Below are 15223 nucleotides of genomic sequence, written 5' to 3'. Positions count from 1 at the left end.
CATAGATAATAAATGCTTAGATTGCTCATATGCCAGCTCGCTACTGAAAATACCCTTTCTAATACAGCCCCTGTGCCCTGCTAATGATTCTGCACTGTACTGATGCACGCAGGATGCTGAAGGTACATACCTAGCTCCTCCCTTTGTTCGGACATCGGAGGGTGGAAAACACAGAGTTCCTCCTGTCCGAAGCTCTGCTCTGCTCTCTCACGTACCTCAGAGTGATCCACATGTCCTCACATCACCAACACACTTACCAAGCAGGCCCAACTACCGTCTCCACCATTTAGTGTGGGTACATCTAGCATCCTGATTGCAACTGGAGTGTATGCAAATAATTCCCATTGACTACTGCCAGCTCCATGGAACAGATGGAACATGGGGTGGGCAGCCTTTCTTTTTTTTTTTTTCTTTCTTGTCCTGTAATATTGTTAGATGGAATCCTGTGGGTGACAGTGAATGGGCTGTAAAAGGACGTGAAGAGCTTGTACATGTCAGCAGCTGCGGGGTTGGCAGAGCAAAGGTATGTTTGTTAACTGGGCACTGCGGAAAGAGGGCAGAGGTAACCTGCATGCACAACCTTACTTGTGCATCTCCTGGTTTTCAGTAGTTTGAGTTTTGTTCCACACAGCATTCTACAGGGGTACGACATACCCCCAAGCAACCTTAACTCTGCATTTAACGGTGTTCTTTGCCATGGAATGTCCAAAGTTTTGTGTGTTTTTTTTTTTTTTAACAGGAAAAGCTCTGGTGGCGTTAGGAGATAGTTGCCATATAGGTAGTTGTACATCTAGTGTTCCACAATTAGCATACTGAGCCAGCTGCACCCCCTGACACACACATTCATCAGCTGTGCCTCACCAGCCCTGCTTCAGCACACCTCCCCCGCCGTACCTCTGACCCATTCACTACATTCCCCCATCCCCACTACCATACAGAGGCTCCCTATTGCAAGCAGGAAACACCTCTCCCTGAAGTTTTCACTCCCTGTGTACTAACTTTTCTATTGCTGTCACTTCCTCCCTCCTCTAATCTGACTCACATGCAGTGCCTGGGGTGAAGGACAGCTGTGTTCCAGTGGCATAGTGTTCCTGGTCATGTTTCAGAATGGCTAGAGGGTGGGGTTTGTAGCAGGCTGGTGGAGAAATCACAGATAGGGTTTGTGTTCCAAAACACTGACAATTTTATGTTTGAGAGAAAAATCCTCTGACCCCTTTCCGATAGATGTGCCCCATCTCCAAGAACAGTGCGATGTCAGAGCTTGTAATGGTTTCTGGTCAGCCATGAACCCTCCAATTAATGTGCGTCCAGTAGGTTTCCTGTAGTGTTGGGGTGCACGGACAGAGCTGGGAAGTGCAACGGGTCAGGTGCACTGGTAGAGGTGGGGTATAGGAAGGTTGGGGTACACTGGAAGGGCTGGGGCTGCAGGAAAGTTGGGGTGCATGAGGGGTTGGGGTGCAAAGACAGCTATGGGATGCAGGGAGTTAGGATGCCAAGACCAAGCTGGGGGTTGGGGTGCAGGAAGGTTGAGGTGCAGGATGGCTTGAGTTTATTGGCAAAGGGGGCACATGGGTTGCAGTGCACGGCTGGGGGTGCACTGGCAGAGCTGGGGGGTCACGTGCCTCCATCACCTGAACCGCTTATCTCCCCTACCACCTATTCCTAGTTACCCCAATCCACCCTCCCAGCAGGGTTGCCAATTCTGGTTGAACCTATTCCTGGAGGTTTCCTCACATGACACAATCTTTAAAGATTAATCTTTAATTCCTGAAAAACAACGAGGAGTCTGGTGGCTTTGTGGATACAGACTAACACAGCTACTCCTCTGATACTTTAATTCTGGGAAACTCCAGGACAATCCTGGAGGTTTGGCAACCCTCATTCCAAGAAAGTTTACACATCCAATTTTCCACCCAAATGCTTTGATTGCATTTCTCCCAAAATGAAATTACCTCCTATGACTCTCACATTGTAGCAATCTCCAGCCACTCAGTTCAAAATTCCTTTTGTCTTAGGTGGGTGTTGTAATTAACTTATCTTTAGCAGTGTTAATTGAAGGGTGAGTTCACAGCCATCCAGTGGTCTATGATTCATCTTCCAGTCCTTAGTATCTACCTATGAATTCTAGATCTAGAGTTCTAGCTCTAAATTTTTGGGTTTTTTTAAACACCCACCACCTAGAAACTTTTTTTTAAAAATGGCTGTTTTTAGGGCTTATATCTCCAGAACGTCTGGCTCAACAGATATCAAGTTTGGGTCACTAACCCTACCCTACCGTCTCCTGAGGTGCACCACTATAAATTGGTGAACCTTATGGGGGTGCAAGATACGTGTAGTGATCCAAATTTGGGGTCATTTGACCAAGGGGTTTACAAGATGTTATTTCCCACCAAATAATCAGCTTTTCTAAAGGTTCGTTCTAGAAATGTTTTTTTGCCCATATCTAGAGATCAGACCACGGGTCTAATCCTGGCACAAGGGTCTCACTCACTTGAGGGTTACCTCCAGAGAATGCATGGCATCCATTAGCCCTTTGGGGGAAGCAAGATTCAGAACATTATCAGCAAAAGAGTTTGGCCATCCACTTAGGCTCTTGAGTAAAGGTCAAGCACTCCACAAGTTACACTGAGCACGTATGTAAAGCGAACCCCAAAGGATTTTCAGGTAGAATATGGTCAAAGCAGCTGGATAGACTGAAGAGATGCACAGTAAGTGTTTGTTCCTGAACTCCCCCAGCTAGTGACAGTTCACGGCCCCCCTTTGCTGAAAACCTGGGAAAGCTTGGCTGGAATGTTGCTAAAATCTGTTATTATCAGGCTTTTATTTTGGAGGAGGGTGTAATGTCATCAAAGTATTTTTGTTTTAAAATATAGGCGTGCAAATGCTTGCTGGCAAGAGAGGAGCATTTTAGGGGATGGAGGAGTTAAGGGAATAGGGTGAGAGGGGTTTGGGGCTGCACGGAGAAGAGGGGGGATTATGGGGAGGGAGATAAATGGGAACGGGTGGTAGAGGAGGTTGGGTTTGGGGAATGGATACTGGGAAGCAGACATGAGGGTTTGTTGCAGAGGGTCTGGGGGGAATAGGGGCAGCTCCACATTCTCCCCGTCTGTCCCTTTTGTATGTGTGCTTGAATCTCGGGGACCCCCTAGCTCTCTAGGGGAGTCTTAGCTTCTCTGTCCACCCCCTGCATGTGAGGTGGAAATTGGGGGGGGGGGGCTTGCCTCTCTGGGGGTGTCTGAGCCCTGCACCTGACCCCCCTCTGTTTGCCAGGCTCTGAAGCTACCTTGCCCAGCCGTGGGGATCTATCTGCCTTCCATGCCCCCTCTCATGTGAGCCAGGGTCTGCAGTAGGCATTGCTTTCTGGAGACATCTAAGCCCCCCTCCCTACCTCCTCACATGAATTGGAATCTGGGGTGCTTTGTCCCTCTAAGGGAGTCTGGCCCCCTCTCTCTACCTCTCCCCATGTGAGCTTGGCTCAGGGAAATCCGGGTGCACTGAGTGGGAAGCTTAGAACAGGCATGCTCAGAGTATGCCCCAAGAATACACTGCTGAGAGAGGGGTGAGGAGCTGAGAATGGGCATGTCAGAAACTCTACAGTCTTGGGGAGGGGGAATGGAAAAATCCACTGGCATGAATGGAGCAGTTCATATGTCTCAGAGCTAGGTGACCAGGTGTCTCAATTTTAGAGGGACTGTCCTGATATTCGGGGCTTTGTCTTATATAGGTGCCTATTACTCCCCACCCCGTCCCGATTTTTCACACTTGCTGTCTGGTCACCCTACTCAGAGCTAGATTCTGGCTGAATTCAGGCTGGGTGTTCACTTTCAGCTGAGAACATCTCATTGAAATGAATGGGCCATTTCACAGCTCTCTGAGACTATTATGATGCTGATGGATGTGTGGAGCACCTCTGCGCCACTGGCATTCTAATTTTATACAGCATTACAACTGAGCACCAGCTCTGCTCTAGCTAAGGTGGGGAAGCCTTCCTGTTTAAAGGATGACTACTAAGTATGCTAAAATCTGTGTGTTTACACAGATTGTCTTGAAATTTGCTATGTGTCATGAAAGCATAGGGTAGGGTGAGTGATCCAAAGATGGGTCATTTGAGTATGGGGTTCCCCACAGCCTCCAGGGGGAAAAAATTAAGTTCACAGATTTTAGCAACTTTGAAGTTGTAAGCTCACCCTGAGCAGAAATCTGAAAATGAAATGTAAACTTTTGTTTTAATTTGGAGAAATGGAATCTGAGCACAGCTGATAATTAAGAAGGCTCTCAAACTATGTTTGAAAAGAAAATTAATTACAAGGGGTGATTGCCATGTAAGAGTAAGTGGGAAGAAGGGGCTGTTTGGGGTCTAGAGCAAGGGATGGGGGCATAGGTGCTGACTCTGTGGGTGGAAAAAAATTGGTGGATGCTTAGCACCCACTGGCAGCCAGCTCCCTCCCTTCCCCCGCAGCGCCTCCCGCCCACCGGTGGCCCCGCTGATCAACTCCTTCCCCCTCCCTCCCAGCGCTTCCTGCCCACCACAATCTGCTGTTCCGCGGTGTGAAGGAGGTGCTGGGGGGAAAGGGAAAGCAGTGGGGATGAGGTGCGCTCGGGGGAGGGGGAGGAACTGGGTGGGAATAAGCAGGGTGGAAAGAGGCGGGATGGGGGTGGGGCTTTGGGGGAAGGGGTGGAGTGGGGGTGGGGCCTGGAGCTGAGCAGGGGTTTGAGCACCCCTGGGGAAAGGAGGAAGCCGGCACATGAGGAGGGGGATAAATGAGGATGGGTGGTGGGGGAGGGAAGAAGGGTTAGGGGCTCAAATAAGGGGAAGGTGGGGATTGGGGGAGTGTGAGGGGAGAGGATGGGGAATATGAGGGGTGGTAAAGGAAGTTGAGGATTTGGGGGTGGGCTGTCAGCCCTGAATTCTCCCCTTCTGTGTGTGCTTGGAACTGGGGGAGCCCTGCTCCTCCATGTGAGCTGGGATCTAGGGACCCTGCTCTTCTTGGAGTGTCTGAGCCTCTCACCTTGCCCCCCAATGAAGCCAGGATCAGGGGGGCTAATGATCATGCAAATTTAAACATCTGAAATCCAGAAAATGAAAAGCAAAAATACACGTCACCCCTGTGGGAGTGCTGGCCAAAGTGTGTGGGGGAAGGGCCTGGTTTGGATGGGGGTGGACTGGCTGGGCCTGGCACATGGCTGGGAAAGCCTGGAAGAAGCAGGAGCAGGAGTCCCCACTGCGGGTGGGTAGTAGGAGTGTGGGGCTCACCCAGCTCAATGTGCCGCTCAGGCTGCATAACCAAGGTAGCGTGCAGCCCTCCAGTGAGCTGCTGCCTGGGATATGTGTACTCAGAGCAAGGAGCAACTTCTTACCTTTTAATGGCTTCTAAAGTGCCAGCTAATGCTGCTGTACAACAAAATGTACAGGTGGGGGGAGGAGTACTTAGGAATCACATAGCAGCCATGTTGGCTTAGTAGAAAGACCACTGTGTGACCTTAGGCAAATAATTTAATCGTTGTGCCTCAGTTTCCCTGAGAATGATACTTAATCTCCTTTTTTTAAAAGAAAAACACTTGGAGAGCGAAAGATGAAAAGTGCTACAGATGTGCTAACTACGTAGTGGTAGGAGGAGACTCAAACATAAGAGAATACTTCATAGCTGTCTTGTCTCCTGATTTAGATTTCAACGGAAGCAGTTGAAAATATAAGAACTGTGGCTTCATTAACTAGTGAAGATGCATTCTATGAGAGATATAATGCAAGTTTGAATGGTCCATACAGGTAGGATTTGCTCTCAGACAATGCTGTTTTTTAAAAGCAATGAATACATATTTTCTTAATTTAAAACAACTCAAGATTTATTCATATTACATTCATTTTCAGACTGAAAATATTAAACATATAAATGATTTGAAAAGATTTTGGCAGGGTAAAATGTATTTACTCTGTTTCTTTAAAATACATTCTTAGATGCTATTGTGTGTGATGTAATATTTGTGTGAGAGAGAGAATGTAATGACCTGGTATAAAGTTTTTATTAACATGAATATGGGATATTTACTTGCTTCACAAGTACTGCAGCAGAATGAGCTTCATGGATCAAGTGGCAAAGACTTTATACTACATAACGTCACCATATATTATGACTTTAACTACAAGTAAGGACTTGCAGGTCTTGAAATAAGGTGCATTTCTTTTTCCCCTTTGGCCTTTTCATTCACACTCTACAAGCTAACCACTGCAGGGGCTAACTTCTAATATCCAAATATGTCAGACATTTTCCTAGTCTCCATTTTATTTAAATGAAATGATCTACCATCCATTTTGTTTCTTTCCCCTTAAATATGCTTTAAGTAAAAGTAGGGATTGAAAATGATAGTCCTCTGCCAATGACAGTTTTATGATTCAATATTCTATAAACCATCAGTATGAGAAAAAAAAATCTATATTTCATTGGAGAAATGGGATTCTCAGCTTTAGCACTTGTCTCTAGTCCTGGAATGTCATTGTATCACAATATTATGATTTTTAGAGAAACTATTTTGAAAAACGTTTTAAAAATATATGAGCACTAGAGATGAGTGAAAATCTGAATTTCTATCCTGTGGGAAATTCTAATATTTCAACCTCTGTTTTGCTCTGAAGTGGGACAAAATGTGAAAATATATCAAATTTTTTCACAGAAAGAAAAGTTTTTTAGAAAAATTTCAATTTAAAAATGGCAAATCATTCCATTTTTGCATTTTTTCTCCAAACAAAATATTTTTATATTGCCAAATAATTGAAATATTTAATTTTTCTTTTGTTTAACTGACCTTAAACATTTTTGTTTCTATCTAGTTCAACATCAAACTGCATTTTCCTGTTTTGGAACATTGCCTCTCTTATGGGCCAGGCTCCCTGGTTGGAGTATATCTCCCATGATGCAGTGTGGTCTCCCCTCTGAAATGAGTGGCATAATGGATTATCAGAGTCACATGGCTATGGGTGCAAAGCAGAAATATTTCAATTCAGGTCAAACCAACCCAGAATAAAATATTTTGTTACTTTTTTCCCAATGGAAAATTTCAAATGTGCAGAAATTGCATTTTCTGTTGAAAAATCATTGTGTCAGAACTAGAACCAGTTTCTTTGTCACAGCAAGGTCTGCACATAATTAAGGTGATTCAGTTTTACCATCCCACACAACAACATTGGTCACCATTTAAAAGTCACCACTGTACAGGGGGTCTGAGTTGCTACTTTTTCCCCTCCTGTACTCAGAACAGGCCATATCTGCAGTGCTTCAGTTATGCTGTGTTGTACACATTGACTTTTCTATGGTGACCACTACATTTATCCAAATTGTCCAAAAATTCAAGCCTTCAAAGATCATAAGAGACTTATCAAAATTATCAATTTGCTTTGTGTCAGATCCTTGGCCATCCATAAACATTTATTCTGGAAACCAGCATTCGAGTGTTAAAATGTTTTGAGTATTAAAGGTAATTTTATCATAAGGTCCTATCCAACAAACAGCTAGTTGGGATGAAGGAGTCTCATTTGCCATAAGTTCTCTCCAGAGCCACCTTCATGGAGCCCCTAGCATGCAGCTTTATTAATTATTATTATTTATTATTTGAGTGAGTGAGGTATATGGTTTGCCACCCCTAATACAAAGGTCTGACCTTCTCCCGGCCAGTCTCTGTTCTTGGCATTTCATGACAATTTTTTCCTTTAACAAAAACCGTTTTGTTTTTTTTATCAGGGACTCTCTAACAAAAGCCCCCCTATATGGACTTACCTATGGAATAGCCCACTGTGCAAACTACTTTCTCAATGCAGCAATCTTCAGATTCGGGGCATGGCTCATTGCTAATTGTTATACAAACTTTGAAAATGTATTTATGTGAGTACACATCAGTCCAAAGACAGTGATTTCAACACATGATAACTGTGTATCAGTCTAGTTACTGAGGCAATAGTGCAAGAGGTCCAACAGTTTAGAATCTGGTCAGGAGTTCAATTCAGGCAGAAGGGTTATTTCTGGGAGACGAAGCTTGAAATAGGTGTGTTGGCATGTATAGAGCCTGGCACAGTTTATTTACTATGGAGAAAATTTTATTGTTGACACTTCATTGCAGACAACGGGCTTTGTGAAATGCTTCTGCGTGGAGAAATTACATACCATTAGTCACCCCTAAAAATGTTTGTAGCTGTAAACCTCTGTTTCTAATCCTTTGTGTGTAATTTTTCTAAACCATAAAGTTGTAAAAATGTCACAGTTCTCAGATTTATAGATAGTGTTAAGTCTGTTTATTTTAAATAAGGAAAACAATATTTGTAATTTATGAACAATAATAAAAAAGTCTCTCTTTAGATGAAGTGAAAGATGTTTTGTGTTTGGTTTTCAGAGCCTTTTATTCAGTTCTATATGGTGTTTTAAATGTTGGGCTGTCCACTTCTTTGGCACCAGATTTTGGCAAAGCTAAAGTTTCTTCCCAACGAATCTTTCAGCTTTTGGATCGGAAACCCTTAATTGACAGCTATAGTGAAGAGGGTACAAAACTGGTAAGGCCATTCAGAAAGTCCTTGAAACTAACAAACCTGGTGGTACTGTATTGTCCTTAATTGTATTAATCTTGTTAAATTGCCTTTTGCAATGTCACAGAAGACAGGACCAGAGAGGTAGGGTAAAATTTAACAGCAATAACTTAATAATTTTATATTTGCCCAGTGCCATTTAATACCTTTTTGCTTGAGAAATTAATAGAATACTTTTAAGTGCGGTTCTGTTTTGAAAAATGACTGGAAGAATGACATTTCATTCACCTGTTCTGTCCGTTGGGTGTATTCTGAGGCCTTGTCTACACTACCGGGGTAAGTCGACCTAAGTTACGCTACTCCAGCTACGTGAATAATGTAATTGAGTTCGATGTAGCTGAGGTCGACTTACCGCAGTGTCTTCATTGTGCTGCGTTGACGGGAGATGCTCTCCCATCGACTTACCTTACTCTTCTCGTTCCGGTGGAGTATCAGACTCGATCAGAGAGCACTCTGCTATCGACACCCGCTAAATCAATTGTAGCAGTGTCCATCTCCCTGGTAGTGAAGACAAGCCCAGAGTTATAACTGCTTTCTTTAGTAATACAAGTATGTTTTCGCTGCTTTTTACTGTAAACTATGCAGCTGTGGGGGAGAGTGAGTTAGAGTCTATTCCTTCTTCTGCATTATCAGCAGACTTGTTTGCTAAGTTCCAGTCGGTTACATCTGTGTAACAGAGAGTCAAGGTGGGTGAGTTAATATCTTTCATTGGACCAAATTCTGTTGGTGAGAGAGACAAGCTGTTGAGCTTACACAGAGCTCTTCTTCAGTTCTGTATAAGCTCGAAACCTTGTCTCTCTCACCAACAGAAGTTGGTCCAATAAAAGATATTACTTCACCCACCTTGACTCTCTAATATCCTGGGACTGACACGGCTATAACAACACTACATACAACATTTGTGTAACCTCATTCAAGTCAAAGGGGTTGCACAAGTATTAATGAGGACGTAACTTGGCCTGCAGAACCTTTTGTTCCTGGTGATTATACGTGAGATGGAAAGAACCCAGCTTGTCTCTCAAAGTCCAGTGTTGACAGTTAGAAACTCATCTTTGTATTTGTAAACTGAACACATTTCATATTGTCTCTCGGTGCTTTTCATAAATGCTTTTACAAGCTGAACCAGCCTTTCGGAAACTTGAAATTGCTTTAGAATTCTAGCTTTTGGATAGTGGCCTTGATTCAGAAAAGGACTCAGGCACATGCTATAAGCATGCCAGTAATTCATGTGCACAATTTTAAGTCACACATGTGCTTGACTACTTTCCTGAATCAGCTCCACATGCCCAGGCTATTAATGCTCCAGGGGAAATATCTTCTTGCGGATAAAGATGTTAATTGAAAGTGAAACCACTCTGGGCCAAGTCCTGATGCCAGTGAAGCAGCTGCCTTTGACTTCAGTGAAGCTAAGATTTGGCCCAAAGAGCTTAAACCTTGAAAGTCCAGTTCTCTAGGTGCTGTAAGAGCTCATTATACTCGCAGTGCTGGTATTGTGGTCCTAGAGCTGTCCCATCCCCCAGGCATCAGAGGAGGCTCCCACAGTCTCTCCTAACATCTCCTTCACTCGCCCTTGTCTTCAAGTCTTCTTCCTTGCTACCTCTTATACTCAGAGCTCCCTTCCTACATAAAAGAGCCAATCAGCTACCCTTTCCTTATTCAAACCTACACTTAAAATGTGGTTGTCCTTGAAAACTATGAATAATCCACCAAAGTAAAAATGTTTAACACAATCTGAGATCTGATGTTCGCCTTGTACTATGTTCATCCTGCGTACTATGTGTTTAAATGACACTATTTAGAGAGTGAACTCCCAGGGGCAGGAACTACGTTTTCCACACACAATGATAGTGTCTGGATTATATGCAATGATGACAAAAAAGAGAGGTATTAGGGTTGTTTACTTACCTAAAGTAATGATAGTCCTTGCAAACCAGGCTGAAAAATAATGATATAAATGAGAGAGAGATGCAGAAAAGAACCACTCAAGAAGGAGGGCCCGTACACAGAAGATACCAATCCAATGGCACTGCATATTTAAGCAATAATAAACTGACAAAAATGCTCTGGGTTTGTCAATGCCATACCATTTCCAACTGACTTGTCACGCCTTCATTTAAAGGACCATAATGAGTTGTGTTTGATGCTTCTGTACAAGATAGACAGGTCTTCTGTCATACATTTGTATTTTCTACAGTTTCCAGAGTCAGTTTGATGGCAACATTGAATTCAGGGACATCCATTTTATATACCCTACAAGACCAGAAGCTCAAGTTTTGCAAGGACTCAGCGTGAAGGTTAATAAAGGACAGATGCTAGCCTTGGTGGGGAGCAGTGGTTGTGGCAAAAGCACATCCATTCAGCTGCTGGAGAGATTTTATGACCCTATGGCAGGACAAGTGGTAAGAAAAGATTTGTGAAGCTGTTAACGCTAAGAGCTTATAGAACTGTTCTTCAAAGTATTTTACAAACATATCATCATCCGCAAAACACCCCTTTTGAGGTGGATAAGTGTTGTTACAGGTCCGGGTACTGCAGGGAAGACTTGGGACTTCCTTAAGGTAGAGCCGGGAGTAGAACTTTGGATCTTCTGACTCCCCATCCTGGCTTTAGATCACTGGATTGCATCTCTTGGTTGATTTACTTGATATATTGGAGGGGGCATTAGAATATACTTCCCATAACGTAACCCTTGCCACTAGTCCTGTAGTCATGTTAACATGACACAATTTGAGGTCTAATTCATCACTTGATGAGACTTTTGATGCAAGTCCTATTAATGATGATGAGAGCTCCAAGAAGAATAGCCTAGAGATGGTGAGTCAAAGGACGTTTGAATAAATGCCCAAAGATGTGGATTCTTATTGGAGCTCTTCAACCGTCTAGGTCTAAGAAGTTCATGAACAGACTTTCTCATGAGATCTCTGGTACCTGCCATCATCAGTAAAGATGGAAATTCTGTGGGCACATCTCATTATAGATTGGCAATTCCACATCTATTACGGAAGCTAGCAGAGCAGACGTGCACAAAAAAATACTTCTGAGAAGAAAAGGTTATCTGATCTTCTTTTGAATTTTCAGAGTTTTGGTTCAGTTCAAGTTTGGATGAAAGATCTGATCATCTATTATTTCATCAGAAGTGGTTCACTAACCACTTTACTTTTACTGTAACTCTAGCACAGGTCAGAGGATTTTTACAGATTTGTGTTTCACATGTACATTGTAGACCTGAGGAGGAGTATTGCATTCTGCAGGGAATGATTTTTCCCTTTTTCTGTTTCTAGTTTGCAGATGGGTTCGATACCAAGTCTTTGCATTTGCAATGGTTAAGGTCCAAATTGGGTATTGTGTCACAGGAGCCTATTTTGTTTGACTGCAGCATTGCTGAAAATATCCAGTACGGAGACAACAGTAGGGTTGTCAGTCAGGAGGAAGTTGAAGAGGCAGCTAAAGCAGCAAATATTCACACCTTCATAGAAAATCTCCCAGAGGTAAACGAAAATGTCTTTCCATTCTCAGTGTGGGGTAAATACTCACTGTGACTTATCTAAGCAACTCCCATTAACGCAAAACAATATGCTTTAAAAAAAAAAAAAAAAAAAGCTTATTTTCTTGTGTTTACAATTCTCAAAGAGGAAAATAGGAAGCTGATGTTTAAAAATGTAACTTGCAATATGTATTAACACATACGCAGTCATAATTAGCTAATTCAAATGCAAAATCTGCGCTCCAGTTTTCTTGTTTTCCTCTACCACAGTGATGTTATATAACAACTATAAAAGAGACATTCGATTCTAAACCTTTATTTTCATTTCCTCATAAACTTTGCCAATCCTTTTTCCTTTTTTGGCAGAAATTTTCTCTAGTTTTAGTCTTATCTGAAAGGTAAAATGTTTCAAGTACATCTTAACCTTCATGTTTGCCATGGACTTAGTTCTCAAAGTGGAGAAAGACCTTGGAAAAGCCCAGAGAAATCGGGCTTCCTGTAGAGTTGCATGGAATTGGAAATGACAATTGAAAATTGAAAAAAAACAATATTTCTTTTTCATGACCACCTAGTTTTTGAAAATGTACTTAGAAGAAAGTTTGGGATGTGTAAGAAATAAAGGGTCACCTCCTGAGTGTGGGTCTCTAGGGCCTTGAAATTATAAAAGTCTCTTGAGATCTATATGTTTAAATACAGGTGTCTTTGACTATACACATCAGTGGTTGCACCACTTGGGAGTTAGTCTTTTTCTAATGCTGAAATGAATTTTCATTACAGAGCAGTTATCAATATGTGTAGCTGTAGATATGCATTTTGATTCAAACAGTTAATAAGATCTTATAAAATTTTATTTTTTATTAAAAACCATTACATTATTCTTTTTTCTTTCATGGTGGAAATGCTTAATATAGTACATTATCTGCTATTAAAAATATAACTTTCTGTTTCTAACTTTCCTTCACAATGAATATTACTTATACAGAAGTATAATACCCGAGTGGGTGACAAAGGAGCACAACTTTCTGGAGGTCAGAAACAAAGAATAGCAATTGCTCGTGCTCTGGTTCGTAAGCCAGCAGTTCTGCTTCTGGATGAAGCCACATCTGCTCTTGACACGGAAAGTGAAAAGGTTAGTAATATGCATTCTACCATTTATAATATACACAAAATTACGGGGTTCGAACGCTTCACTGCAAGAGCACAGGCGCTCCATCTACAATACAATTTTGAAAGTTCCACAGAACAATCCTTAGTTCACTCTCTGTCTACGGCCTGCTTTTGCAAGGTGTAGAGTGCCTTCAACTCCTGGTGTCTAAATTGGGAGTTGATGGTAGTCAGCAACACTTGGGGCTGGAGACAAAGTGGGATTTTCAGAACTCCTCAGTTTGGGCCTGCCTCAGTTCCTTCAAAGTCAGTTATGAAATCAATGGGACTTTTAATGGGTTCACCGTTAGGCCAATGCTGAGCACTTTGGAAAATCCCATTCATAATTAGCAGCTTTGAGTTTGAGACAGGTGTCTTCAAACAGTAGACTGTGATCTACTAGAGGAGGCCTTGTAAGGCAAGTCACCAGCTCCGTCCTCTTCCCTTCAGCCAGCAGCACTAGCAGCAAAGTGGGTCTTTTTCTGCACTATTTCCTGCTCTGTCTGGGTGAACAGGTGTTGCTACAGAGACCCAGAGGGATCCACTCTGCCAGTAGAACTGCTGGCTGTCAGGACAGAATGGAACAATGAAGAAGTTTAATGTTGTCCTGCCTCTGTCCGCTTCCCAGTCCTTTGATCCACCTGCGTTCAGAGGGTAAGAGGTGACATGCAGGAGCAGCTGGCTTGGAAAAAAGGCTTCAGCAACACCTCCCACCTCTCAGGAGATGTTGTGCAGTGAAGAGAGAGTAATTAAGCTGTCCTCTGCTGCTCAGCTGGCTGAGCTTCCCCACTGCAGCCACCATCTCCAGGAGAGGGGGAGACTCCATAGGGACGAATAAACTGTTCATTTGGATGCGGATGCAGTAGAAGTGAGAAATGCCACCAGGCAAACCGCCATCCAGTTGTGAGCCAGATGTCAGGATCCTGAATTTTGGATTTTTATGGACAACAAGAAGTATCTGGCATTGCTGGTACTATCAATGAACACGCAAGTTTTAGTCATGTCTATGTATTTGGCTGGTCTGCTTTCTCCAAACTGATCTAAGTGTTGTGCATGTCTGACTGACAAACACGTGGACAAGTGCATATGGCAGGGAGGTCAGAGGTTGTTAGTTTCTCTAAATTTGGCATGTAGTTGGAAACAGACAGCATGCAATGTCAAATATAACACACACATTTGGTAAGCAGCCAATATCACAGACAATTCATTACACCTCTGCAAATTAGTTGTGTTGCATGTTAATCTAAGTTTTATGTTGGTCCAAACTAGATCCTTATGGAGCTCATTCTGCTAGCCTTTGTTCATGAGAGTAGTCTCAATGACTTCAGTGGAATTACTCACACAAATAAAGGTTGGAATATCAGGCCCCTGTGTTTGAGGCCTCCTTCATGCATGGGAAGTACTGACTCCTAAACCTCAGTGAGGAACACCCAAGTGATAATGTGAACTATAAAGGCAAAGGTGAACGGGAAGATTCTCCAAGTAATAAGTTTTTCACTGCATCTGTCTGCAGATTGTCCAGAAAGCCTTGGACGATGCCAGGAAGGGTCGAACCTGCATTATTATTGCTCGCCGCTTGACGACCGTCCAGAACGCTGATGTCATAGCAGTGATTCATAATGGAAAAGTAGTGGAACAAGGGACTCACAGCCAGCTGCTGGCAAAGGAAGGACATTACTATGCACTTGTAAATGCACAAGTTTCTCATTAACATTAATGTTACAAACTAATCTATTTATATAAATACACACACAACCCACAGCTAAGTAATATTAAGGATGCACCTCATTACTGAGATGTCTGCAGGTTCAAAACACAGGCACGTAGTAAAAAACAGAGAAGAGATTTATTTTTTCCTTTTGTCACAGCTTTAGTATTACTTAATCCTATTGGTAAAATCCTTTGGGGCGTGTTGGTTAATTTTAAACTGCTTTTATATTAATGATTACAAGCCTTTCATGGAAATATATATTGACAAAATAGATCACAAACTGTTTGTTTATAAATTATTGTTAAAACCTGTATTA

General features: G+C 42.6%; 1 protein-coding gene across 1 annotated transcript in view; it reads left to right on the top strand.

Annotated features, from left to right (window-relative positions):
- Nucleotides 1–14907, top strand: part of LOC135873817 (ATP-dependent translocase ABCB1-like) — a 108614-nt gene extending 93707 nt beyond the window's left edge. Inside the window, 7 exon segments of the mRNA XM_065398431.1 lie at nt 5667–5767; nt 7734–7874; nt 8380–8536; nt 10771–10968; nt 11851–12057; nt 13036–13182; nt 14710–14907. Of these exon segments, the coding sequence (XP_065254503.1) occupies nt 5667–5767; nt 7734–7874; nt 8380–8536; nt 10771–10968; nt 11851–12057; nt 13036–13182; nt 14710–14907 (1149 nt within the window).
- The last annotated feature ends 316 nt before the right edge of the window (nt 14908–15223 follow it).

The sequence above is a fragment of the Emys orbicularis genome, chromosome 2, assembly GCF_028017835.1.
Source record: "Emys orbicularis isolate rEmyOrb1 chromosome 2, rEmyOrb1.hap1, whole genome shotgun sequence".
NCBI classification, from domain to species: domain Eukaryota; kingdom Metazoa; phylum Chordata; order Testudines; family Emydidae; genus Emys; species Emys orbicularis.
Note: the sequence above shows the minus strand (reverse complement) of the source record. Positions and strands in the feature narration are given on the sequence as shown.